Source organism: Dendrobium catenatum, unplaced genomic scaffold (genome assembly GCF_001605985.2).
Source record: "Dendrobium catenatum unplaced genomic scaffold, ASM160598v2 fragScaff_scaffold_631, whole genome shotgun sequence".
Taxonomy (NCBI): domain Eukaryota; kingdom Viridiplantae; phylum Streptophyta; class Magnoliopsida; order Asparagales; family Orchidaceae; genus Dendrobium; species Dendrobium catenatum.
The window spans coordinates 424587-452216 of record NW_021319093.1 but is presented as its reverse complement, the minus strand read 5'-3'; the positions used below and the strand labels follow the sequence as shown (position 1 = coordinate 452216).

At 34.8% G+C, this 27630-nt stretch overlaps 1 protein-coding gene across 1 annotated transcript; it reads left to right on the top strand.

Annotated features, from left to right (window-relative positions):
- The first annotated feature begins 271 nt into the window (after window positions 1-271).
- On the top strand, window positions 272-23393 carry LOC110096718 (COP9 signalosome complex subunit 1). The gene is made up of 6 exons (XM_020822778.2): window positions 272-763; window positions 1629-1949; window positions 11125-11241; window positions 11403-11488; window positions 22561-22795; window positions 22873-23393. Exons 1-6 carry the CDS (start codon window positions 461-463, stop codon window positions 23047-23049), a joined length of 1239 nt encoding a protein of 412 aa, XP_020678437.1. The 5' UTR covers window positions 272-460; the 3' UTR covers window positions 23050-23393.
- The last annotated feature ends 4237 nt before the right edge of the window (window positions 23394-27630 follow it).

Here is a 27630-nt window from a genome sequence, read left to right as displayed (position 1 = left end):
ATAAGCACCAAAAAAAAAAATCGTCTCTCTGAATTACTCTTTCCTCTCTCCCCTCTTTTCTCTCTTACCTTTAGATAATAATTTTTTCTTCTAATTAGCCAATTGTTATTGAACTTCCTCATTAAGAGTTTAGTGAAACGGGCCCGGGTTAGCTCAGCTCACCACACCGGGTTAGGAAAGGTCAACGGGACCAGGTGTGCGGTCGAACTGGTCTCGGCCCGGTCCATTCTCGAAAGTCCAAGCCCATCATCCTAAATTAAGTTTTCGACGATTGCCATCGACCGACTCTAATTCTGCTAGGGTTTTCTTGAAGAGAGGCCGAAGGAAATAGTCGGACCCTCAAACGGAAGCCGACGACAAGGCAGCTCCGACACCGATGAGCGACTAGGCCATGATACCCAGCGGCATCGGAGAACTCTAGGAGGAGCGGCTCCGATCGCGGAGCAGCGGAAAGTCCGCGATGAACGGCGAACAGATGGACATCGAGGCCTATGCGGCACTATATACTGGAAGGACGAAGGTCTTGAGGCTTCTGTTCATAGCGGAACAGTGCGGAAACCAGAGTATGCAGCTGGAGGCCCTCCGTATGGCCTATGACGAGATTAGGAAGGGTGAGGACTCCCATCTCTACCGGCAGGTCGTGCAGAAAATCGACGCAGGACTAGGCCCGCACTGCGAATTGGACCATTCTTGGGCTGACGCTATCGACCGCCGCGCTGAGCAGCGAAAGGAGAAGCTTGAGAACGAGCTCAATAGTTACAAGGTAAGCGTTACTCGACATTTTCGGACTAAATTTATTTGTTTTCTTGGTTGTTTCCTCTATCCGGTCTGAAAGCCATTTAAGAAAGTATAATTGATAGCTGTTGACATAAGGTGAATTTGGAAAATCAGCTTGTTTTGGGATCTTATAAAATTTTTTCCATATATATATATATACAACTATGGGAAATTATTTTGGATGGTTATTTTGAAGTTTTACTTGGATCATGTCTTATTAAGAATTGTTGCAATATAGGAAGTGTAATAAGTGGAAAGTTGTTGATCTTGCTTCCATTATTTACTGAGTCATGAGCAGCAGTATGAGCCTGGGCAGCAGCTTTATGAGTCCTATGTTGTTTTTTTTGGAAATGTAAATGGATTGTGAAGACTTCTCTTTGCTAGGTGATTTTTGAACAATTTGTACATACTGTCTTATGCATGCTTACACATACGTGTTGATATAATATGGCATAATTTACCTGTTTTTGAACTCTTTCATGTGGGCTTACATTTTTTTCACGAATCCATACATTCCTTAATGCTAGATTGTTGAGTTCTTCAATGTTTTAGGGATGTAAATTTACTGAAGAATTATATATGTATCTCTTTTGCATAAAGGATAGTGTTGAAGAAATGTTGGTTTTCATAATTTCCTAGCAATTCTAGATTTTTCTTTCCCTGCCTTAAGTCAATTTTTAGAAATGGAGCCTTGTTTTTCTTTGTTTATAGGGTTCATTTCATAATACATGCGGGTGCCAAATATATTTTTATTGTTTATAATAGTTGGATTTATTTATGAGCTTATTTAGGTTCTCTAAACCTAACAGGCAGCAGTTTCTTACTTTTGTTATCTATAATTTTTTGCTCAGACAAATTTGATTAAGGAAAGCATCAGAATGGGCTACAATGATTTTGGAGATTTCTATTATGCTCATGGTCAAATTGGTGATGCATTTAAGAATTATGTTCGAACTCGTGACTATTGTACTACTTCGAAGCATATTATTCAAATGTGTTTAAATGTGATACTTGCTAGTATTGAGCTGGGCCAGTTCATGCATGTTTCCAACTATGTGTCTAAAGCTGAGCAAACACCTGATTCATTGGATCCCATTACTGTTGCAAAATTACGATGTGCTGCAGGATTAGCTCACTTGGAAGCTAAGAAGTACAAGCTTGCTGCTCGCAAGGTCAGTCTACTGTGATCTTAACATGCCTAATTTCTGCTATAATCTTATGTGATTTGTGTAGTATGTGTTTTGTGTTCAGTAATGGATGTGATTATAGAGTTTAGGTTGGGCTTGTAGTGCATAAATATAGGGTTCTAATTATTGGTTTAACATAAGCCAACTCAATTTGAGTCATATATTTTTAGGCTTTGATAACAGTCACTCTTGCTTTACGACTCTTGTAAAATTGTATTCTTGTGTAGCAAGAGAGTGTAAATCAATAAAAATGCATTTTATAGCAAAATTGTTATGCAAGTATGAGTGTTCTATGAAATTCAAATGCAAGAATATTGAAACTATAAATTCTATTTCTTTGAATCTATGAGCACCGACACTTCACCTCAAAGAGGCGTGCAGTGTCCGACACGACACTCGTCCGACACTCCTCCGACACGTGTCGAGCACACCGAAAACGTGTCCGGTTAAAAAATATTAAATACAAATTGGACACGCGTGTGACACGCGTATCTTAAATATTTAATGATTTTTTTTTAAATATAATTTCTTGTATTTTGCGGGATTTAAACTAAATTTCTTATTTCCTATCCACAATAACAAATCAACGATTTATTATTTCCTATCCACAACACAAAATCAATGTCTGCACTTAATACCCATTCATCAAATAATTTAATTTTCATTTCTCTTTGGTAGTGAAGGTATTTTCATCTCCTCTCTCGGTGACTGATAAACGGCATCGACGCCTGACTCTCGACATCCTTATACTAATCATTTTAAGCACAAATTCTAGTTAAATGATTTATTATTTTCAAATTATTTTTAAAATTATACTTATTTAATTTTTATACACTATTTTTTAAATATAAAAACTATAATACCGTGTCCAACCCGTGTCCGTGTCCTATATTTTCAATAACTGACGTGTCCCGTGTCCGTGTCGTGCCGCCGTGTTCGTGTCTGTGCACCATAGCTTTGAATCATGATTATGATTACTTTTTCTCTATGACTAAGTTGTACTTTGCAATATCATTCATGGGAGCATAGGTGGTTGGATAGGTGTGGCTTGTGTGATGAATTCATTATATAAAACATAGTTTTTGTTTTATTTATTTTTATGATACCATTATTGTTCCTAAATGCATGAATAAGATTTTGACTATATTCTCTTATAATTTGTAGATGTTTTTGCATCAGGAATTAATGTATAAAATGTGATTGAGAATATGAATAAAAATCTTTGATTTAGAAATAAAAATATTATCATAATGTTTGTTAACCATATTTCAACTATATGAGGTCAATTTTATGAATTCTCCTTGTCCATTTGATTCTATTGACTCACATCATATTCAAACTCTTTTAGGGATGCACTACTTTATTGATGTGTATTTTATCCTTTATCATACATGATAAAATCTTGCAAGTATATATTCAATTACTTTATATTTGGCAGGTTTTACTTTCATTGTCAGGAGATTATGATCAATTTCACTCTATCCTTCATAATTTTTTTTCAGAATTCATGTTAATATTCTTATTTTTACCACCCTTTTAACTTTGTTTTGCCTAATAATTGAATCCATAAAACATTATAAATTTAATTACATTTTTTTTTCTGAGAGATTTTATTAGTTTTCTATTTTAAGGGATTGTTCCTATCTTCTAGTTTATTTTAAATTTGAATAGATTTTTTAGATTTGTGTAGGATCTTTATAAATAGATATCAGGTTTGTAATCTAAATTCAGATGGGATCTATGTTGCACACCGATACGGATACAACGACATGGATACGACACGATACAAATACGAGACACATCAATTCTTAAAAATACATGATACGGGTACGACGCGGACACATCATTGTAATTTACAAATCATACATAAAAATTAAGAAAGCAATCAAAGCTAAATATTTGAAATGACAAAAAAAATGAAAGCACCATCATTTGTAGCCTTGTAGCTTATAATATCAAAAGAAAAGTAAGCATTGAGTCAAGGGAAGAGTTAAAACACATTGCCTAATAAGAATTTTGTGGCATGATTTCACTAATTATGTTGTTGTATGATTTGGTGGCATGTTTACTGAATAACATATGAGAGCTAAACTTTTTTTTTCCCATTTAAGAAGACATACAAACCACAATAATATGATTTTTTTAATACATGTATAAAAAATCAAAGCATTACAAATGCAAAATAATTGATGCTCTAATATCATATTTTCTAGTAAACTAACATCAATGTAAATGACTCGCAGGTTCGAAAACGAGAGAACATCGCTTGTAGCCACGGAAGTAAATATGACGCGTCTTTTTTCAGATTTTTTTTTCGTCTTTCAACGGACACACGTATCCGATACGCATGTCCTTTTTAAATTAAATAGTATTTTAATTGGATACGGCTTTGACATATCCAACATGTATCGGTGCCGTATCGGACGCGTATCGTGTCTGACACGTATCCGATACAGCGCGCCTTGATAAATAGGTGTATCGGTGCAACATAGGATGGGATTGAGTGGAAGTATAGTTTCATTTCTCAAAACTTCATCCTATTTTGGTTATTAATGTCTTTGTCTCTCTTTTCTCTTTATTTTTATTGTTCGAGCACTACTGCAAAAAACTTGTTTTCAAGCACTACGTATGAATCTGAACTTTATTGGATGATGCCTCCTTCAAGCACTAGTTCTATGCATCCTACAACCAATGGTCTTCCAAAGGGTCAATTATAACCCTTATAGATCCAACCACAACCCTCATCGATCGAGCCGTTGGAAATCTATGTAGAACATATTCTGTTGTTGTTTTCTCATCTTTTTAACCCTAGAAAATGAATTCAATTGCTTTTTAAGATAGAAGATGATGACAAAATTTTTATGCCTTAATGCATTCCATAGGGCCTAATTCCTTTGTCTTATATGCTTCCCTCCTATTCCACAAGCTTTTTGCACACCAATTAAAGATCATATTTTGATATAAAAGTGCTAGTTCTAACCCTCATGAATTTTTTTTAATGTTAAATTAAGAACTCAAAAGGATATTCTTGGTGATTATGTGAAGCCTAAGGCTTATGAGCACGAAAAGAGAGTATAGACAATTAAAGGTCTTCTATGCATGAAAACGGAGATAACCAAGCAGATAATTGATCAGATGTCCATGATAAAGGAATAAATGGCCTTAATGATGGTTGTCTTTGAAGCTCAACACCAACATCTACTCCACCTATCTAAATAGAAAGAGTGACATGTGTCCTTGAAGCGAGCACAAAATTTATGGCAGTTATGGAAATAAATAAGTCTTTTTTCCATTGGACAAAATGCCTAGCATGTGATTGTAAAGAAGGAGAACAATAAAGGTTGGAACATAAGAAAGCCATTAGACCATTTTGTTTCTACTATAAAAAATCAAGCACAAGCTCATGGATTACCATAATTTATGTAAAAAAAATGACAAAATAGGAAAACGAGAGAAATTTTCACCATCACTTCAAAAGAAGTAATTAAAATACGAGTGATAAAGGCATAACCTATAGTGTCCTTGATATTTGCTTTTTTTTTTCAGATATTTCTTTTGTAAGACAGTCTATGAAGTTGTTCCACTCAGTGGCGGAGCCAGAAATATTTTTTGGAGGGGGCACCAATTATAGAGTTTAAAAATATCTTCAACATTTTTCATTCGAGCTTCAAATTGACATCAATATTTTTAAAAAATTGTGTTGTTAACATAAAAATATAAATTACATGAAAATTTTTATTAATGAAGTGCATTTGGGTTAATTAAATAAAAATAAATATTTTTTTAATTATGTAGTAATATATTAAAAAACTAAATGGCTATTAAAATACAATTTTTTTTTGACATATATGAATAAAAGTTTTGAGATCCTTTTCTCCATAATTCATGCAATTATAATTTATTATATTCGCTTCATCAAAATTCACATCAAACATAAATTTGAGTTTTAAAATTAAAGAAAATCACAAATTAAATAAACTATATATAATTAAAATAAGTTACATGTTATATAGTTTAAGACAACCATAGTAGAGAGAGAAAATACCGAAAGAGGGAGAAGAAAAATTACTTATCTTGTCGAAGTTGAAGACGGCTACCGAATGAGAGAGAGAGAGAGAGAGAGAGAGAGAGAGAGAGAGAGAGAGAGGGAACTGGAAAGAGGAAGATTAGAAGAGAGAGGGAGAGCAGAATCCGATTACTCATGGCCTCATACACCTCAGTGGCAAAACAATAGGCATAATTTCTTGTAGATCACAAAGGAAATGCTAATTATTCTGGATCTGTTTATGATTTTGCTTTCCGATTATTAATCTGATAGGAAAAAAAATTTGAGGATCTTGGTTGTTCGTTAGCTTTTTTGAGAGAATTTTTCTAAATTCCATAAAATCCGATCAAAAATGATTTTTATCAATGAATTTTGACTTTTTCTTTTTTTTTGCATATTTTATCATCAATAAATGGTTTTTTTTCTTGTATCATCAACTTAACTGAGTAGAATGAATCAAGGGAACGTTGCATATGAGCTGCCGAGGATGGGACAAGGAAGATGAGGAGCACCAAGTGGAACTGTCTAGGACTTGCGCCATGCCGAGCGGGTGAAGGAAGATGAGAATGAGCGATTAGGCCATGCATCCTTTCGGCTGTAGAACAACGCTGTAATGAAAATTGCACTTTTTTGAGGGGGGCACGTGCCCCCCTAAATCCGCCTCTGGTTCCACTTGATGTATATCGTATAATAATGGGTAATCCATATTTGTGAGATAATGCTTGTAAGAGGAGAAAACAAGTATAAAATTAGTTGGTCTATTGTTCCACCTTCAGAAATGGAGAAGACCACCAAACTAAATGATCTTAATGAGGGTTCAAGTGCTCTATTCCCGTTAAAAAGTAATAGAAGTATCAACCCTGTTATTAATTTCCCATAAATGAAAGAAAATGAGCTATCTTGGCCTACTTAAAAGTCCATAGCTACAATAAAAAAAAGGAAAAAATAGGTTCAAGTGAAAAAAAAGACTTTTTATTTGCAAGAGCAAATTGATCTAAAAGGAAGATTCGTCATTTAGGAGCTTAAAAATGTTTGCATAGTTGACCTTTAAATGATTGATTTGCAAATATACATTGAGTGATGACTTATTTGTTAACTTGCAATTTAAAAAATTCAAATAAAGGGCATTTAGGAGAGGAGAGAGAAAAATAGTTTGAGTGGATCAATGAAACTATCCATTTCTCCTCCTTATTTTAAGTTTTGATTACTTAAGAAGGAATCTGTAGTTAATCATTTTTGAGTGGTATTTTCTATCTACTATGTTCTTTTGAAGTTGAATAAATTTCTAAATTTATTTTTTGATCTTGATGAATGAGGATCAAATTTGTAATATGAATTCAAGTGGGGAATTGAATGGAAATATATTTTTCATTTTCTAAATTTTCTCTTTCAATGGTTGTCGTCTTGCTCACCCTCGTTTATCAATTGTTGTTGTCACAACACTATCGATGGCCTCCCTTGCTTGAAAATTATTGGTTTCTTATACTTATAGTCATAAGAATTGAAATTGTATCAGTCGATCTCTTCTTCCAACATTGGGTATCTAGAACCCTTTTTGTCTTAGTTGTAGCTCCATAGATGTTGGTGGAGAGATGAGGAGTAAACACACAATAACAAAACAAGCAAGAAAGTAAAAGTAGCGGAAAGTAAGGAACGCCAAGATTTAACGTGGAAAAACCCAAAATAGGGAAAAAATCATGAAGCCACACCATACCAAAAAAATCCACTATGAAAATTTGTAGAAATAAGTACATCTCACTTCTCTCTCACTCCCTCCTTAGCTTCTCTTCTCACATGCAATATTCTCATACTTGCCCTAACTAAAAATACAAAAGAAAGCCAAGTAAAATAACTCCAAGGGACGCAACCCTTCAGAAAATGAGAAAGAAAACCGTCCAGTTTTCGCTGCGTTGCGACACCAGTTTGGGGCGCTGTGGTGCCTAGGTTCTGTGGCGCCTAAGTTCTGTTTGACAATGTTGCAGCACTCAAACACTCATCGTTGCGGCGTTCAATCTCTGTTTTGATCCGTTGCGGCATCATATCTTGAATGCTACGGTGCTCTGCTTTGTGTCATTCAACGTTCGGGAACACATCGTCGGGGCACTCGGGTACGCAGCTCCGAAGCGTTGTACGGGAAAAAAATTGGGTGCAAAGCACCCGAAGCCAAGCAGGGGTAAATCCCCCGCAGCCCCCAATGTACACGACATGCTTTGAGATCTGATACAACATAATAACAGGATTAATCAACATAATTAGATTCTACACAACAATAGATTCGACTGCTGGAAATCTGTACAACAAATATACTTCCTGCTATGCTCTTCAGTTTATAACCCAAAACAATAAATTCAGTTCTGTTTAAGGAAGAAGATCGTGAGGAAACCATTATACCTTAATCCATTTCACAGAAAATCTAATTCCTTTGTCCTAGAAACTTCCTACAAGTTTTATAATGCACTCGACACCCAATTCCAATCATTGTTTCATGTCATCTTCTTTGTTTTGGTTCTATTAATTCAAATCCCTTTTATTTTAAAAAAATTTCTCCATTTTTTAGCTTTTCACTGACTTCAAAAGAGGTATACCCATTGAAATTACATTAAAATCAACAACTATTATATATCAAGACATTACACTTACGACCATGTTCTTAACCAATTCAAAAATCAATATAAAAATATTTTTGATAGATGATGTAATTCTATGATTGGAAATTCTTGTTCACTACTTTTAATCATTCATTGCTACATCATACATATATTTTGCAATTTCATTGTATCTTGGCATGCACTTTTTAATTTAATGTCAGCTAAATTAATTCTCATTGTGTTTGATCATATATATACTCAATATCAATAAACACCGAATGATGATCTTTGGTTTCTCTCTATGTTTGTTCCAGTAATTACCTCCACCCCAAAATCACATACATTCTAGATCTTTTTGGCCTAAATTAAGTCCTTTCTCAGTACCAATATGATTTTTGTAAGCTTGTGTTCTATCACACACTCATAGTTTAAGGATATAACTCATAAGTTTTATTCAACACAATCCTGAACTTCCTTTTTGTTCTTTTCTCCAGTCATTTGCATTCTTTAAGTTTTTAAAACTTCATTAAAAAACTTTATTTACTAAGTTATTTTAATATCTCTTGTAACTATCAAAATCTTATCAAGTAATTCTTTCACTCTATAAAATTACATATATACATGTTTATTATTACAATTTGATTTTTTTTATTAATCTATATTATATTATATGATTTTATATTTTCTTTAAAAAAAATTGTCCTTAATTTATATCTAATAATGTTAAAAACAGATCTTCATCTTTCCTTTTTATATTAGTCTTTAAATAAATACTCACTAGCTTAACTTTTTGTATTTCTAACTTAATCACCATATTATATGATTTTAGATTATATATTTTTCTCTAAAAAAATTTGTCCTTAATTTTTTTATCTAATAATATTAGTTTTTTTGTTTTCATATTTCCTTTTTAGATTAGTCTTTAAATAAATCCTCAGTATCATGAGTTGCTGTATTTCTAATATGATTAATCTTGAAGTCTTATTTTTTTTTGTGACTTAAGCTGTTTTATAAATCTCTTTTCCTATTTATTGGCATTTGGCCTACTGTACTAGTTTGATACAACTTGGAAGTAAAAACAACAAATAAAAGATTAGAACAACATAAGAACACCAATATACGATTGATTTTCTTGTTTCTTCTTCAATAATAAAGCAAGGTATAATTGATCTACTATTTGAGAGGTAGATTAGATCTCTCACAAACCCTAGACGTAGCTAGAATCTCACAACAAATACTAGAAAAATAATCTCAACAAAATCATACCTTCATAGACAAACTCCTCCTTAAATAGCCATAGAACACAATAACTCTATTATAATCTTCATAATCGGCATAAACATAATTTAGAAAATCTTTCTAAATAAATAGAACATTTCTAATCAACATAAATATAATTTAGAAAACCTTCTTAAATAATTAAATATGATTTAGAAAATCTTATGAAATAATTAAATATGATTTAAGAAACTTTCCTAAACAATTAAACATATTTTAGGAAATTTTCTTAAACTATTAAACTCTTTCTAAATAGCATAAACATAGTTAGAAAATTTTCCTAAACAACTCCCCCCTTGATTAGGAACATTCATAAATAATTTTTCTTAATTAGAAACTTTCCTAAACAATTCCCTCTTTTTTAGGAATCTTCCTAAACAGTTCCTCCTTGGCTGTGGGCCCCTCAGCATATCAGTCTTTAAAAATATCGTTTAAACTATGTTAACTTCACCTTCTCAATACTTTTAGCATACATATTATTATAATATGACTCTGTTGAGTTTTTAAACTTTTATTTGAAAGAATATTCCTTTAATAAATTTGTGTACAAGATTTTCTTTTTCTTAGAAAAATTTTGTGCCTCCTTATCTTATCATGGAGTTATATTTCTAAGCTTTTATAATTTTCATGACAGTTTTACTAAACTAGTACTATTTTAAGTTTTTAACACATATAAGTTAGTTTCATTTTTAAAATTTTACTTTGCAACTCTTAATAAGATTCTTAACTTTACCCCTTTTAAACTCCACAATTTAATAAGAGAGTAACTATTTTGTTTGATTGTATTTTTATACCCTTAAGATACATTTATAAACATTTTATGCTGCAAGCTCAAATTTTTTATTCTTCTAAAATCATCTTAACATGTCTCTCTCTGTCTCCCCCTCCACCTTCCCCTCTGCGTAAATTGTGCATGCAGCATAAAATTGTTGCTATAAATGTATCTTAAAGGTATAAAGTATATTTACAAATTATGTTTGAATAATTATGTTTAAATACTGACCTCATATAGTGGGATAAAGACTTGATGATGTTATTGTTATGTTCAGCTAGCTCCTATTTTGTATCTGATAAGCAATGCCGAGCATAAAACATGAACGTTTGAATTTCATGTGCTAGTTTATTTCCATTTCTCGCTATTGCATTCTCTTTATTTTCTGTTGGTGTGCCTTTGGGTGGGTAGTGAATGTTTTATGTGTAATGGGGTGTAAACTTTAACATCAGCTTATTTGTAATATTGTCTTCGCAGTTCCTTGAAACTGGCCCAGAACTGGGAAACAACTATTCCGAAGTAATAGCGCCTCAAGATGTCGCTACTTATGGTGGACTTTGCGCTCTGGCTTCTTTTGACCGGACAGAGCTGAAGGTATGAATCATGAAATTATTATTTGTCTTGAGTTTTTTATTGCATCTATCCCGCCACCAACAGCACTGCCTCCGTTGAATCTTTAAAAAATGAAAAGCTGGACTCGAGTCATTTATCTTCTTCAACTGAGTCTTACTAGCTTTTGTTTTTTCATTTTACAGAACAAAGTCATAGACAATATCAGCTTCCGAAATTTCCTAGAGTTGGTGCCTGAAGTTAGGGAACTTATTAATGATTTCTATGCAAGGTAGTGTTCTTTGACTTTCCTGAAACCTTTTTCTGTCACTTAATTTGATCATTTATGATACTTAATACTAGATTTAATTCTTGCTTGCAATTTTTACTCCACTATCTAGTTTAGGTAACTCCAATGAATATGAGAACTAGCAATTGGTTCAAACATAGATTTACTATATAGAGAGATGCGGAAATCAATCACTAGAATTAATAAGATTATGATCATATGTGATTATGTGCTGCATACCTAGAACTGCCCATGTAAACACGCTACATTATTGAAAATAATCTGAAAATATGCAATAGCATGAAATTGATTTTATCTTACGGCACCGACTGTTTTGAATTTTTAATTAAACCACATTTAATTGATAGCCATCAAATCTGGCCAGCCATGAATTTTAATTTGATTTTTACTTAAAGCATATTTGAAAACTAAGTACGTCAGGTATGCCTTTATTCTTAAATTTGAATGGCATATAATACAATTTGAATATTAATATTTTAATCAATATTAGCTATAACATCATGTAGGCCATTATTTTTAAAATTTAATTCAATTCGAAATTCCTAACTATATTTTTTATTATTAAATCATGCATGCCGCTTACTTTATTTAATAGTAAATTAGATGTATATGATATATGATATATGATATTAAATTGAAATTTACTTAACTTTTTAACTTGGGGCCCTCCAACTAACAATTTAATTTAATTTTTATTATATTTATTGTTCTTGCAAAACTGGGCGGTATTTATTATATTAATTGTTGTGGAATTCCAGAGGCCTATAAAAGATACCAGCAGTATGATGTCATTCCTTTTAAATAATGGTCAATTTAAGATATTTTTTTCCTGTCATTCCATGTGAATCTATATTAGTTTCTAATTCTGAGTAGAGCTAGTGTGCTTGCTCAAAAGTAGAAAATCGCACCGTGGAATAGTTTGATGACCTTTTTTTTTTCTTTTCAAGTATTTCATGTACAGGTGTTACCTTTATTATTCACAAAACCTGTTATGTCAATGCATGGTGCATGCTCTATTATCAAATCACAAATGCTTCGTGGATAGTGAACCCAGCAGACTTAAAAGTCTTGTGCCTACATACTCCTGTAAAACCTTCCTTGTTCCACAAAATAATAATAATAATAATAATGATTGATAGTTCAGGTGATCATCTTTTCTTTTGCACTCATTTAGGGATAAATTTTAAGATATGTATGCAAATTGCGTGCACCTTTTTTTTTCAAATTTCTTGATGATGCACTTCTCATATCAAATTCTTCGGGATTTATCTTGAGGGGATTGAAGCACCGACTGATTGATTCTGAAGGTAGCGGGCAATACCATATTAGTTAACTCATTGGATAGGGATCTAATACATTCGGATGTACTGGTTATGAAAGATTTATTGTTAGTCATTTAGATTTTATCTATTAAGATAAATTTTGAATTTCTCATTCGAAGCAGAACCTGCTTACTTTAATTGTGTTGTCAATTTTGATGTGTTTGCTCATACTAAGTTTTCCATTGTTTGGTTGCTGCTTGGTCATAGCTTGATGTTATGAATATTAATTTTAATTTCTCATATTTTTTCATGAATGATTTACACGAAAGCTTATCATCAAAACCTATGCTCATGGCAAACTGATGAAAATATAACATCTGTTGCAAAATAGTGTTTTTTTCATTACAATAAAAGATTTGTAATTGTGAAACAAATGCTGCTAATTGACTTGGAAATGTGAAGCTGAGCCTTTTGAATGCAAAATATTTTGCAGTAAACAATTAATTTGCCATAAACCAAACACCGTGTTATGTAACTTTTTTACTTCTGGTATACCCTATAAGATAGATGCCGTGCACTGGCAAATAGTTCGATTTAGCCATCTAATTCTGAGTGAGTTGTAGAAAATAAATATAATATGATAACTCAACTGGCTATGCATATTTATGCATTAGTCTAAGGCTTTTATTGACTTTGAAAATCATACATTTAATAAAAAGGGTGATCAACCAAATACCGATTGCACATCTGTGGTCCTCCCATATGTATATGTTAGTCTAAGTTTTTTGCTAACTTTGCAAATCATACATTTAATAAACAAGATGATCAACCAAATGTTGATTGCACATCTGTGACCCATTAAAGGGGTTAAGATTGATTATTATGTTTTAAAAAAGTAGCTTTAAGAAAGGTATGCATTTAATTTTAAATATTTTTTATGGTTATTTTTAAAGTTGTTGCGTCCAGAAATATTCGCGACAGTAGAGAAGAATAAAGTTTAGCGTCTTAGCATTTACGAAGATCCAGCACGCAAGCAGAAAGAGAGAGATCAAGACACTCAATCTTTTTTACGTGGAAAACCCGAAGAGGGAAAAACCACGTGGCCTCGCCCAGGTGAAAAGATTACACTAAACTTGAGTGAATTACAAGGGTTGACCCGTCCCTCGATTTAGAGGTGGTCAGATTATAGTAATTTGAAGAGTTAGTCAAAAGGACTGATGACGGTCGGACGAAAATCCGACGGCTTTAGTGCAGAAGTTGCTGACAAGGAACGATTTGATGAAGGTCTGACGGTGAACGGGTCGGGCGGTGGTCCGCGCGATGGCCGGGCTGAAGTCCAACGGGGTGGTTCGGCGTTGGTCGGCTGCGGGCGGTGGTCCGATGAAGGTCGAGCAGAAGTCCGGTGGCTGCCGGGCGGTGGTCCGACGAAGGTCGGCTAAAGTCTGGCAGCGGTCGGCGGCCAGGCGGTGGTCCGACGAAGGTCGGCTGCAGTCCGACGGCGGTCGCGGCCGGGCTGAAGTTTGCGCGTGGTCGGCGGCCAGGCGTGGTTTGACGAAGGTCGGGCTGAAGTCTGGTGGCGGTCAGCGACCGGGCGGTGGTCGACAGCCGGGCAGTGGTCCGACGTAGGTCGGGCTGAAGTCCAATGGCAGTCGGGCGGCTGGGCGGTGGTCCGACGAAGGTCGGGCTGAAGTCCGGCAGTGGTCGGAGGCCAGGCGGTGGTCCGACGAAGGTCGGGCTGAAGTCCGGCGACGGTCGGCGGTAGGGTGGTGGTCCGACGAAGACGGTCGGCAGCCAGGCGGTGGTGCTAGAGCTCTTGAAGCTTCAGAGCTCTCCCTAATCTCTCGCCAAGCCCCCCTTCATGTAGAGAGTGGGGGTTTATTTATAGATTTTCATGAGTGACACACCCCGTAAATCTAAAGAAGATCCGGGGCAGGTTCAGAGTGCTCCATCGGATGGCTCGTATTGATTCCTACGATCTTAGAGAGTTTTTCAACCGTTTAAGTGCCTTAACAGTGTCGAAATCCAGAGATCTTGGGCTCGTTGGATTCGTTTCGCCAAGACGCTCGATTTGACTATAAGCATGCCATATTGGGATATCATTTCATTATTCAAATAATGCTTTAACCCTTCCAAACGTGGTCCGGGCCCCCGATTCGGACCCATTTGGGCTTGGGTTGGACCAATTTTGGTGCTATTTGGTTCTTCCCTTTGAGATGTTCAATTTGACTATAAGTTTACTGAAATTGGAATTCAGATGATCCCAAATTTAATTTTGAAAGTTTTCAACTTGAATATGCCCGAGATTCATGCTCGATCAAGGCAATTTTTGATGACGTAGCAAAAGTCATTTGCTTATTTAGGGTAGAAAATTTAATATCATAAGAGCTTAAAGATAACACAACTCCAGGCCACCCCCAATCAAAATATATGAACAATATTATGAAAAAAAGGCATGCAGTTCTAAGGAGAAAAAAGGCATGCAGTTGTAGTGCATGATCAAAGTAAACAATTAGTCACAACCATAGCATAAAAAATAAAGAAAGGCTCATAGTGTAGTTGGGTTTGTAACACATCAAGAAAAAGATAAGAATGTTGTTGTGCTCTATTATAATTACAATTCAACTTAGAAACTACATTAAAAAAAATGGAACATCGGGTCTTGAATGTCTCCATTTGTTTTGGCATTTGGCTTCCTGGCTTCTAAAATAATTCACATACTTATATAGCTTTCCTAAGCTAAAAGTACATGAGTGAAACAAAATTATAAACCCGTCCTTATAAAAAAATGATGTTAGCATAATAAACTTGTATACACAAAGCCCAACACGGATTTGTACCAAGCTATAGCGTGCGTTGGCTATGTCTACTCAAGGCTTAAGCTTATTATCATAGCACCTGGAAGCAAAACAAGTTATATATATTTATTTAATTTAATTGCCCATTTTGGACATGACCACTTACAAGGTAGAACAATATATTTTTATTCTAAACACGTAAGAATGAGTGCCCACAACAACATCAAATCGGCATTAAAACAAACAAGCAAGCAAAACACCACATCAAATAATCACATCACATCACACTGTGAATAGAATGAAAATAGTTAGGTATGTGGTTTATTAATAACATTTATGGTGTATTGGATTGCTTTGACTGTTGATTACTGAATAAAATTAGCGTTATTGTGTGAAATTCTATTTGCACCTGATCATTTTTTTCTGCATGTTTGATTAAATAGTTAAACTATCATGAAAAGTATTGAAACTTAATCTATAAGTAATTTTCATCCTATAATGACAATTTACATTGTGATCTTGAGTTTGAACGCTAAATTACTATAGAAAGTGATAAATGCAAAAGAGAAACTAGGTTGATGCCCTGATTGTCATTCTCATTCTAGAAGCACAATCCATGCCCACTTATTTTTTCTTAGCTTGTATACATTCCATTTTATATTTAATTTAATTTAATTCTAGTTTGGTCTTAGGTCCTTCTCCGTAAGGGAAAACCTAATTTGAGATTTGAGATGTATTCGAAAGGAATGAAAGAGAAAAAGAAGAAGAAGAAGAAAGCAATGAAAGAGAGCACAAGTTCTGAGACAAATATTGAAAACCTTATGCAGATGAGAAGAAATTATTTGTTGGGGTGAGATTGTCTCACTTATATTTATGATCTCATGGAGAGGACATACCATTATAGTTTAAATTATATACATTAGAAATTTTTTAAAACTTGAATTATGGAGGTCGACCTTAGATTTTAAAGGTTTTCATTTGAGTAGATCTAAAATATATATGGAGTTTAATTTTAATAGTGATAGTTCTAATGAGATTGATTGTGACTTTGGCAATCAAGTGATGGTGAAATAGATGGGGACATTACTTGTAGAATTCAAGTTGGATTGTTGAAGTGGAGGAATGCATCTGACCTGGTTTGATAGAAAAGTACCTCTCAAACTTAAAGGAAAATTTTATAAGATGGTGGTGAGACTTGCAATGCTTTAAGGTTTGCCATTAAAAGAGAAGCATACAATTAATTTAAGTGTTGTAGAGACGAGGATGCTCAGCTGGATAATTGGCTTCACTCAAGAGACTGTGAAATGAGTATATACATGTAGAGGTTGGAGTATGATGAGGACATCCACTGGACATTTCGACGTACTTACCATCGGCGGGATCGTAGATCGACGGCTACGATTCATAGTATCTATTTATGATGTTTTAGTGCTTTTGTTTTATTTTTCAGTTTTCCACTTGTACCCCTATGAGAGATTCGTGTCATGTTGTAGCTTGAAGACATTTGGGTCTTTTATATTTTGTGCTTTGGAGGCCTATATATGAAGGCCTAGTCTTTGTATTATTTTCTATTGATGAATGATGAAAAAATTTCAGCTTTCTTTTATCTCTTAGTGAGTTCTTGAGAAGAAACCCTAGGTGGGTGAAAGCAATACCCGTCAACCTTTGGAGGATTTTTAGGTTCGTGGTTCTACGATCTCTTTGTGAGTTCTTGGTTCTTTATTTTAGTCTTCATCTTCCTCTTTCCTCTTCCCCTATACCGCCGGCAATACCCTCCCTTTCTCCCCAAATCAACGGCCTCAACACCTCCCCTTGATTCCCCATTACCCGCCGCCCCTCAACCTAACAAGCCGACGACCACCTCATCAACCCGGCGGCCGGTCCCACCCCACCACCCCTCTCCACACACCTAACATCCTCACCCCCTTCCCCTTTGTCGCCGGCCTCCCCTCTTGCACCCATTCAATTATGATGATTTCAATCGTCATAACTCCCTTCCTAAATTAACTAAAGCAATTAAGGGAGAGATTTAAGTCATTTGAAATTCAAATTTGAATTTCAAATGCTTTCCTTATTTAAAAATCCAAATAAGTTTTAGTCATTAATCCGATTTAAAATAAATTAAATTAGATTTCTTATTTACTTTCCTTGTCTACAAAGATCTATTTGGAAACTCCCAAAATCTCTCCATAATCCCTCTCTCCCCTTATGAAGACAACGACCCCTTTAATTGGCTTCACTATGGTTTTTCCTAATGAGGCCCTAGCTCTCATTTGAATTTTGAATTCTAGTTCTTCCCTCCACCCCATTATTTCCTTTAATTAATTACCCTCTTTGGATAATTACTTCCAAAAAGGAGAAATTAAAACCTCAAATCCCCTCCACTAACCCTAGTCGTCCCTTCCCTCATCCTGCCTAGCCCAAACCATCGCCCCTCCTTTCCCGACCACCAAACGCCGGACCTCCCCTCCAAGGCACACAACAAAGAGTCCTTCCATGTCCATGTATGGAGGATCCGGAAGTTGATCATGGATTCATTTACAATTCTCAAGAGGAAATTGACATCATTCAATCACCTTTCTTCGATCTCGGATTTGGATCCTAAGGCACAGTCGAAGAATACGTGGAGCGTATTCTCTTCACTTTGGCGGACGGCATCGAAGAGCAACAACCCACAGGATCGTGGAAGATCGCCGGACGACCACCCGTCTCTCCAACTCCGGCCAACTCTCTGTTGATTAAAACCGCCGGCATCCTATCTTTCAGTGGCGTCACTGGGTTTGCTAACCTTCATCCTCCGCTAACCCTACTTCCAAAGAGCGATCGAGAGGGAAACTCGAAGGTGAAAGTTCTATTTGTTAATTGCCGGATTATTATTAATTGCATATTTGTCTTGCTATCGTCTTGTTTTTGTCTTGAATCGCTCTATTAATCTATCGTGTAACCGCATGCTAGAAGCAAGTTAATAACTACGAAAACTGAAAATCCTGACTTAGTGAAACATTAACCTTATAAATTCATTGCTAAAACAAATTTCTTAATAAAATCCTGCAATTCCGTTGGTTGTTTCACATCAGAGTAGCTCTAGGGGAAAATAAGATTAGAGAGAGTCACCTTAGATGGTTTGGTCATATAAAACGTTAGCCTTCTGATGACCTCGTTAGGGGAATAGAGGTATTTGATTTGGCCCTATGTTAAGAAAGGCAGAGCTAGATCTAAAAAATTTGGTTAGAAAATATTTGAAATGACTTTTTGGTTAGATTTAAATGAGTATTTGAATCTTAACAGGACATAATGGAGACAAATGATTTATGTAGCCAACCCTATCTAATGGTATAAAGGTTTGATTTTGTTGTTGTTGTTGTACATTATATTTTTTTTCTTCCTCACAATCCTTTAAAATTTGTAAGAAGGATTATAACGGTCTAAATAAAAATATATGAGATTTGGAGCTGTTGATATAAAAAAAAAATTCTTGATTGGGTATCAATGTTCATAGCAATAAGGTTTTTGGCATCACCATATTTTTCTTAGAACTGATTTTGGAGTTAAATACACGGTCTGAGAGAAAAGTGGCACAATGGATGCCCATGGTGAAAAACTGAAGTTCAACTAGTGTGATGGTGAAGATTTTGGACGTTATAAGATGCATTTGATTTTCTGGCAAGATTTCGTATTTTGGTGGAGCTTAAATTTTTCTCTATAAGAAATTAATTCAAAAGTTTGATACAAATTTTCTTAGTGTTATTTATAGTCCATTAAAAATTGAATTGGTTTTTAATTTTAATTCCACCATAAACTCTTATAAATACATGAAGATAACAAATGATTGGAGGTGTGAATTTGTGCCAGAATAAAATCATGAAAGGAAAAAAAGCTTACTTGTCGAATGTGGGGGTGACAAGAGGAAAGAATAATTACAAATAAGAGAGAGAGAGGGAGAGAGAGAGAGAGAGAGAGAGAGAGAGAGTGCTATTTGGTGTTCAAAAATAGAAGAAAGAGAAAAATCTAAGCATTGAAATACTTGACATGGAGCACACAACTTCTAGAGAAACGAGCACGAACACAAAAGCCACTAGAGATTAAAGTAGTTCAATTTTCAGATTGATGTTCAGACAAGGATGTGCTTGGCCATTGTTTATCTTTCTATTTACAATGTAGAGCTCAAAAAAAAGAAAAAATGAGAACCACATAATGAGGAATAAAATTATAATGAGAGATTGAGATAGGCTGCTGAGTCAATTTCATTTGGTTTGCTATGGCAAAATGTTGACATCAATATCTCTGGCTGTGGTGGGACTGGTGATAGCGGGAAATTAATCACCCAAGATGGTGCGAGATAGCTAGTGTGGTGGGTTGAGTGTCACGGGTATGGTCATGATTCTGCCACGGGTATGGTCATGATTCTGCCAAGGTACCCAATGAATGAAAAATGGATCGTGACAAACCCGATAGCACCAAAGGCAAGTTTGTTGGTGCTAGGACATAATTGTTCCTGTGAATATGGATTACAACTCGAGGGTTTTTTTGCTTTCTTCTTAAGCCTCTGTGTTTTTAAGTCATTTATTATTCTTCTCATAGAAATCTGGAAGATAAAAATGCCCTTTTCAGTTATAATAAAAATATTTTTGTATGCCAGTGAATAGGCAAGTTAATCTTGTCGAATCACATAATTATATGTCTTATGCTTAAGGTTTCTACAATGTATTTTTATCCTCTCTTCTTCTCTCGTTGCTAATTTTCCTTGACACTTAAAGCCTATTAGTGACTCCATGTGGATATCCTCACTTTTTGCAACTGCCTAAGCAAAAGTAGGATGCTTCAGAACCAATTATTAACTAGAAAATGGCGAATTTATTGGATTTGTCAAATCATAGTGATGTAGAATTAAATACGTGAGTAGTTATGTAATGCTGAAAAAACACGCTTTTAATTAGAGCAACAATAATTACGTTCAATTTTAGCGATTTAAACAAATATTAAAACAACAAAGAGGCGATCTAGCTTAAGGCCAAGTTACAAGGTAAAAGGTATAATCATGAATAATCAGTTCAAATCACAATTAGCATAGCATGGAGGAGTTCAAAGGAAATCCCTATGTTAACATATAGATTAGGCACTAATTGGATCCACTCACTCACACTTTTGATGTAAACTAAACGGAGATACGTTGCACAACCTTTATGATGCCACAAATTAAAGGGAAGACTTAGAAAAACAAAGACTTTGAGGAGAAGTTCACCTTTATCAGGATTTGAAAATGATTTGCCACTGAGCAGGAGAGAGGCGTTCGTCGATAGTGGGGGCGAGAGAGAATATAATCCGTTCAACGTAGTATTCAACGGTACGGTCGACCTCCAAGTTGATGTCGAAGAACGGAGACTTGAGGATGTTTACTTGCCCTTTATCGTTGTAAACAAACCCGTGATCAAGTTCTTGATAAGCCATACATCGGGGAACAAAATCTTAGAAAGTTCTAGACTTTTGGACAGCAAATGGAGACCCTCCGGATGGCGGGACAGCAAGGGGATCTTGCTGAAATTTCTGGGCCGCAACCTGATCCTCTTTTGGACAGCAATTCCGATGATTAGGGAGGCGGAACAGCAGGGTTAGGTTGCTGGAGTTTTTGGACAGCAAACTAAGGTTGAGCGGGATTAATTTGGGAGGGGAAAGAATAGAGAACTAAGGGGAAGTCTTGAAGGGAAAGGAGGAGGGGCTTTAATTTTAGGTTTTGAATTTGAATTGGTAGAGAAGCAACTTCAAAATTTTTGAAATTCTTTAAAATTTCTAAAATTAAGTTCAGCCAAAAGGGTGGAGGTAATTGGGGAATTGAAGGCTTAATTAGGGAAGCTTTTATGGGCTTATTAATTAAAAGAGAGGGAAAGAGAGGGGGGCGGCCAAAATGGGGCCGGCGGTTTGCTTAGGGAAAGGGGTTCAAGTTGGAAGAGTTAAGGCTTGCCCTATTTAGAATCTTGAAATAGGAAAGATTCTTTTAAATCAAATCCTATTTAAAATTCAAATAGACACGATTTAATAGACTTTCCTAAAATAGGATTGCTCCATTAGGAATTATAATTCAAATTCAAATTCAATTTGAATATGAATTAGAATAGTTCTAATTTAGGAGGGGCTAATTTAGGAAGGGTTTTGATTAGTAGATTTTGAAATTTGGGAGCCAAGGAAGGGGTTGGCCGGCCACGGCTTAGGGAAGAGGACTTGGGTTAGGGTTGACGTCTAGCGTTAGGATTTGGAGTTGGGGTTTGGGGTGGCTTAGCCAGTGGTTAGGGAGGAGGGTGGTCTAGGTGGCTGGCATTTAGGAGGAGGAATGGGCCTTTTTGGGGCCGACGGCTAGTAGGGGTGGAAGATGGAGGCTGACGGTTGGAGGGAAGAAGATGGTGGCTGGCGGATGTCCTCATCACATAGCTGTTATGCTAGATCGACGGTTCCGTCTCTAGTAAACTCTCCAGATGTCCTCATCACATAGCTGTTATGCTAGCTGAAGGGTGAGATTTGACTGTTGAGAGCCTCCTGGTGATGAGATTGCAGTTGGCTTAACGGAAATTATAAACCAAAATGTTGCAAATGCAAGTTGATCGTACGTCCTGAACTTGGGGTAGTGAGGGGTTTTTGTGTGGGCAATGTGAACAAAGTGTGCTGCGCATGTTTAACTATTTTCTTCGATGGAGTCAAGACCATCTCATTCCACCTCTTGAATCAATTCCCAATCCTAATAATTGATACTTTATAAACCTGTAATCGGTTCTATTTGACTCTTTTTATATTTTGTCGCACCCATAGGGGTTGATGCAATGATCATTTCATCATTAAAATTTCTTCACCTTTTATTCTGTTGCTCTCTTTGTTCTCTTTAGTGCTCAGATGTGCTTGAATATTGACTAAGTTGATTTACTAGCTCTTTTCTCAAGGGATCTGATATGGAGCGCTGATTTTATAGTTAAAATACATTTCTTAACCCAAATGTTGGTTTCTTTTACAGCCGGTATGCAACTTGCTTGGATTATCTTGAGAATCTGAAACATAATCTTCTCCTGGATATTCATTTACATGATCATGTTGAACCATTATACACTCAAATTCGCCATAAAGCCATCATTCAGTATACCCATCCTTTCATTTCCGTTGATCTGCCCACAATGGCCAGTGCCTTCAAGACTACCGTTGCTGGGCTACAAAAGGAACTGGAGGCCTTGATTACTGACAACCAGATACAGGTAGGTAGTTTCTCTTCTGCTTTCCACTTCCCGTTTGGATAGCTTTTCTGATTGTCGCATTTCGACTCGGCTCGCAGGCTCGAATAGACTCGCATAACAAAATCCTTTATGCCAGACATGCCGATCAGAGGAACGCAACATTTCAAAGAGCACTTCAAACTGGTGTTGAGTTTGAAAGAGAAGTTAGAGCAATGTTGCGTAGGGCCAATCTTATCAAACATGATCACAACCAGAGAGGCTCCAGGAAGCTATGATTCGAAGGACCGGCTTCCGGCAACCTGAGTTTGATGAGTTTTTTCTTTGAATTTTGCTCCTCAATCCTGTGCCTTAACCGAAGAGATCAAAAGTGGCCATTTGCAACTCAGCCAACCATTGAATCTTTTTTTTTTTTTCAATGTCAAATTATGGAGAGTATAAATTAATTTCTCTTAGGTATATTGTTCTTGAAAGATTTATGTACTTTTTGTTGGAATTGGCGGAAATTGTATGGTTGAAATATGAAAATCCTGTATACTCTATGTCCTGGAAACCCGTCACCATACAGAATGTAGCTCCCCAATTTGATGCAGGAAATTGTAATTCCATTCTTAAGATCCTCTGCTTCCTCTTCTCCAGCTCTATCAGAGTTCATAACAGGAAGATGACCATTTAAGGGCAACTGTTTCACTTGGAATGATAATGGCCGGTTTTAAATGAGATCTAGGTTTTGTTAGAGATAATTTTCTTACTGTTTTAAGTAGTTTGGTAGTAGAAAAATTTTAAATTAAAAAAAAAATTAAACTAAAAAGGTGCTCAAGGAAGATGACCATTTAAGGGGACAAGTGTTTCACTTGGAATGATAATGGCCCGTTTTAATGATGAGATTTAGGTTTAATTTGGGATAGTTTTTTATTGTTTTATGAAGCAGTTTTGTAATATCAAAATTTTAAATTAAAAAAAAATTACTAAAATGTTGATTTAGAAAACAGTAAGAAAATAATCTCACTCGTTTGGGGTAGCTCAAAAAAATTTTATATTAAAAAATTATCTTAGAAAATAGAAAGAAAGCTATATAAAATAAAATATTATCTTAATAGTTAAAACATGACTATATTATTTTTGGCTCGGTAAGCAAGTGCTGTATTTAAAACAAAAAAGTTTGGATCAAGATATCGTTGTTTAAATTCAAGTGGGGATGGCTTTTTATAATTATAAAACTTAACTTAAAGACAAGTGTAGTATTAATTTTAATTTTGTCAAGTAGTAATTTTCTTAAGATTATTTTGACCTAAAATATTCCTTAAGAGATGAGCGCAATATATTAGATTTAATTAGATATGAGCTTGATTCTTCTGTTCGATTAAATTTTAAGATGTTGATATTATTTCACTCAAAAATTAGCCTTTCTCAGAAGAATTATGCAATTTTTTATTTTTAGTCTTATTAAAATTTTATTTGGGACAATTTTTTTTTAAAAATAAAATTTTAAATTGCTTTAAAAATATTAAAAAAAATTATCCGAAAAAAAGCCTAAACATGATGAAAATTTCACAATTTATTCTTATTTCATAAAAAGGCAATTTAACTATTTGAATTTCAATAAACAAACAAAAATAATAAAAATAAAAAATAAAAATAAAAAACCATTTGAATTTCAATGATTTAAAATTAAAATGGATGTGATCCAACTCAAAGATAGCTCACTTAACAATTTTTTTTTAATTTTCTTTTTTATTCCCATTGATCTAGACATTATCTAACAAGGTCAACACTTGCCTTCAAATAATTCGCCATTTTTATGATTGAAGATAAGTGGGTCCATTAATTATTATACATGTCATGTGCACTTTTAGTACCAATAGTTATAAATATTTTGAATCATGCAAAAAAAAAAAAAAAATGTTTATAAAAAAAAAAAAAAAAAATCTTTGTTGTCATGTGGATGTAAAATAAATCTGCTATGTACAAATATTCTCTATATGAGGTGTTTGGAACACGAGAACACAGTAAATTCCAGTAGTTTATTTGTACAATATATGTGCATGACTTTTCAAAAAAAGATGAAAAAAAATACGTTTAAAAAATTTAGGGTTTAGAGCAGCTTTAAGAAGCACTAAAAAAGTCGTCTGAGGCTTCATTTGAGATATTTTTTTGCTGTTTTTAAAGCAACTTTTTAGTATAAAAATTTCTAATTCAAAAAATATTTTAACCAAAAAATTGCTTTATAAAATAGTAAAAAAGGTGTCTTAGGCTTTGTTTGGGGCAGTTTTTTTACTCTTTTTTAAAGCTATTTTCTAGTACCAAAATTTTTAATTCTAAAATTTTTTGTACTAAAAATATGCTTTAAAAAGTTGTAAGAAAGTTATTCAAAATGAAGCCTTACGGCCTCATTTGGGATTATTTTCTTACAACTTTCTATAATTGTTGCATCCTGGAATATTCGCGGCGGTAGAGAAATATATAGTTTAACGTCTTAGCATTGTACGAAGATCCAGCACACAAACATATAAGAGAGGGTGTGTAGCATTCATAAGAGACACTAGAGTTTCTACGTGGAAACCCCTAAAAAGGAAGAAAAATCATGGGGTCTTGCCCAGTTTGAAAGAATCCACTAGTATTTGCAGTTGATTACAAATGAGGCCCTTCATTGAAAGAAAGTTTTGGCTTGAAGGTACAAATGTACATCACATAGAGAGCATTACATGGTGAGAGTTACAATAATCAACATAGACATGTTTGTTTAGTTGGAAGGGCCATAGTCAGCACAAGTCAGGGGTCCAAAAGATCGTAGTTGGCAGGAGACAGGGGTCAGAAAGATCGTAGTTGGAAGGAGACCAGGGTCAGAAAGACCGTTGTATGACGATGAGGTCGGAAGGACTGCAGTAGGTGATGGAGGTCGGAAGGACCATAGTCAACAGGAGACGCCTGAAGGACCGTAGGCAGTAGGAGACTGGGGTCTGAAAGACCGTTGTTTTGTGATGGAGGGAGGGCCTCAAGTGATGGTCCGGAGAGTGTGGGGGCCTCAATTGGTGCTCCGGCAAAACTCCGGCGATGGTCCGGCGAAACTTCGACAATGGTTGAGGAGGAGCTTCTTCCTTCTTCTCTTCTTGTTTCGGTTTCTTTTTAAGAAGAATGAGGGGTTTATTTATAGATTTCTAGAGTGGCATGACCCGTAAATAGGTGAGAGATCAAGGGTAAATGGAGAGTGGTTGGATGGACAGGATGGACAGCTGATATTGAATCCCTTGATCATTGACCGTTTGTTAGACATTTGAAGGTCTTAATGATGTCAGAATTTGGCGATATTGGGCTCGTTGGATTTGTCTCGTCGAGCCACTCAATTCTATTATTAGCACGTCATGTTTGGAAACCGTTTGGTAATCCAAATTGTTGTTCGAACCATCCAACAGTGCTTCAGGTCGTTGATTTGGACTTGTTTGGACTCGGGTTGAGTCTAATTTGATGTCGTTGGGTTCGTATTTCCAAGATGTTCAGTTCGACTATAAGTTTGCTGAAATTGGAGTTGAGATGGTATCTGAATTATATTTTGAAATTTCCCACTTGATTTTGCCTTGAGATTCGTGCCCAATCAATATAATTTTTTGATGATATATAATAATAATTTTTTAATTAAAAATTTCTTAAAAACAAAAAAAAAATAGTGGCTAGAAATTGTCCAAACAAAATCTAAATTTTAAAAAATAAGGCACATTTTATGTATTATACTCTTATATTTCATTAAAAAAATCATTCAATCTTGTATTAGCATATCAAAAACTGATTTTGATTAAAATAAAATTTATATATTTACTTTTCTCTCATATTGAGCCCAACAACATTTTCTATTTATATTCATCGCGTATATTGTTAAAATGGGTAGTGCTGTCCCCTTCACTCTTACTTTAAATTCAAAATAATTTAAAAAAGATTATCATTTTCTTGCTTTTAATTGGTTTTTTATGAAATCTTTTGTATTTTTAGTATGTAATTTAAGAAAAATTTGAATCTATAACAATTTATATATATTTTTTTAACTTAAATATACACTATATTACGTCGATATTTGAAAGTTTTGGGCTGTACTATAAAAATCTAATATTTTTCTGGAATATTAACGCATGGCCTTAGAGACTTAGAGGTAAACTTACTATTGCATGAAAATTATGCACATAGCACAGAAATAAGTTCAAAAGGTTAGGAGTAATTCATATAGGATCATACATGAGACATGCAAATTTGTTGTTGTTGTTGTTGTGAAAGCTCCGAAAGGGGAAATTTCATACGGTCTGATTCAGTTGAAATGATTCTATTAATGTGATTTATAGATTCACAGCAATTGATGAAATCATTATTACAATTAATACACTATACATTAATTATTAAAAATAAATTATATGGTGAAGATATGAGGATCTTTAAGCATTGGAGTTGCATTTAGAGATAATTGGTGATCATCTACTTAGTCATTTTTTTATAGAAAAGGAGATTGAAGGCTGAGAAAAAAGGCATCGAGTTTAGTAAAGATGGTTGTGATGATAGATGTCAACGCTGTTAGTGACGACGAGCATTTGTTGTCACGACCTAGCCCGATCGGGACGGATCCCGCTCGCATTAGGTCGTGGCCAGACTCAATCTGACTGAACTGATTCCAGGATCTGGCTTTGGAATTTGTTTCAGAAATTTCTTCCAAGCATTATACACAGAAACATACACACAGATCTACTATAACATCAAAATACAGCGTAACAGATCATCTATCTTTTCTTCCTCAAAAGAATTATATACAAATACAGCTCATGGCTTTCAGACAGAAGGAAAGGCATAACAGAAAAGTCATGACTGTACAAAAATCAAAA

Coding starts and splice junctions, on each gene's coding strand:
- LOC110096718 (XM_020822778.2), top strand. CDS start 461: ATGAACGGCGAACAGATGGACATCGAGGCCTATGCGGCACTATATACT. Junction 1,950..11,124: donor ACAAGCTTGCTGCTCGCAAG/GTCAGTCTACTG, acceptor TTGTCTTCGCAG/TTCCTTGAAACTGGCCCAGA. Junction 22,796..22,872: donor TTACTGACAACCAGATACAG/GTAGGTAGTTTC, acceptor CTCGGCTCGCAG/GCTCGAATAGACTCGCATAA.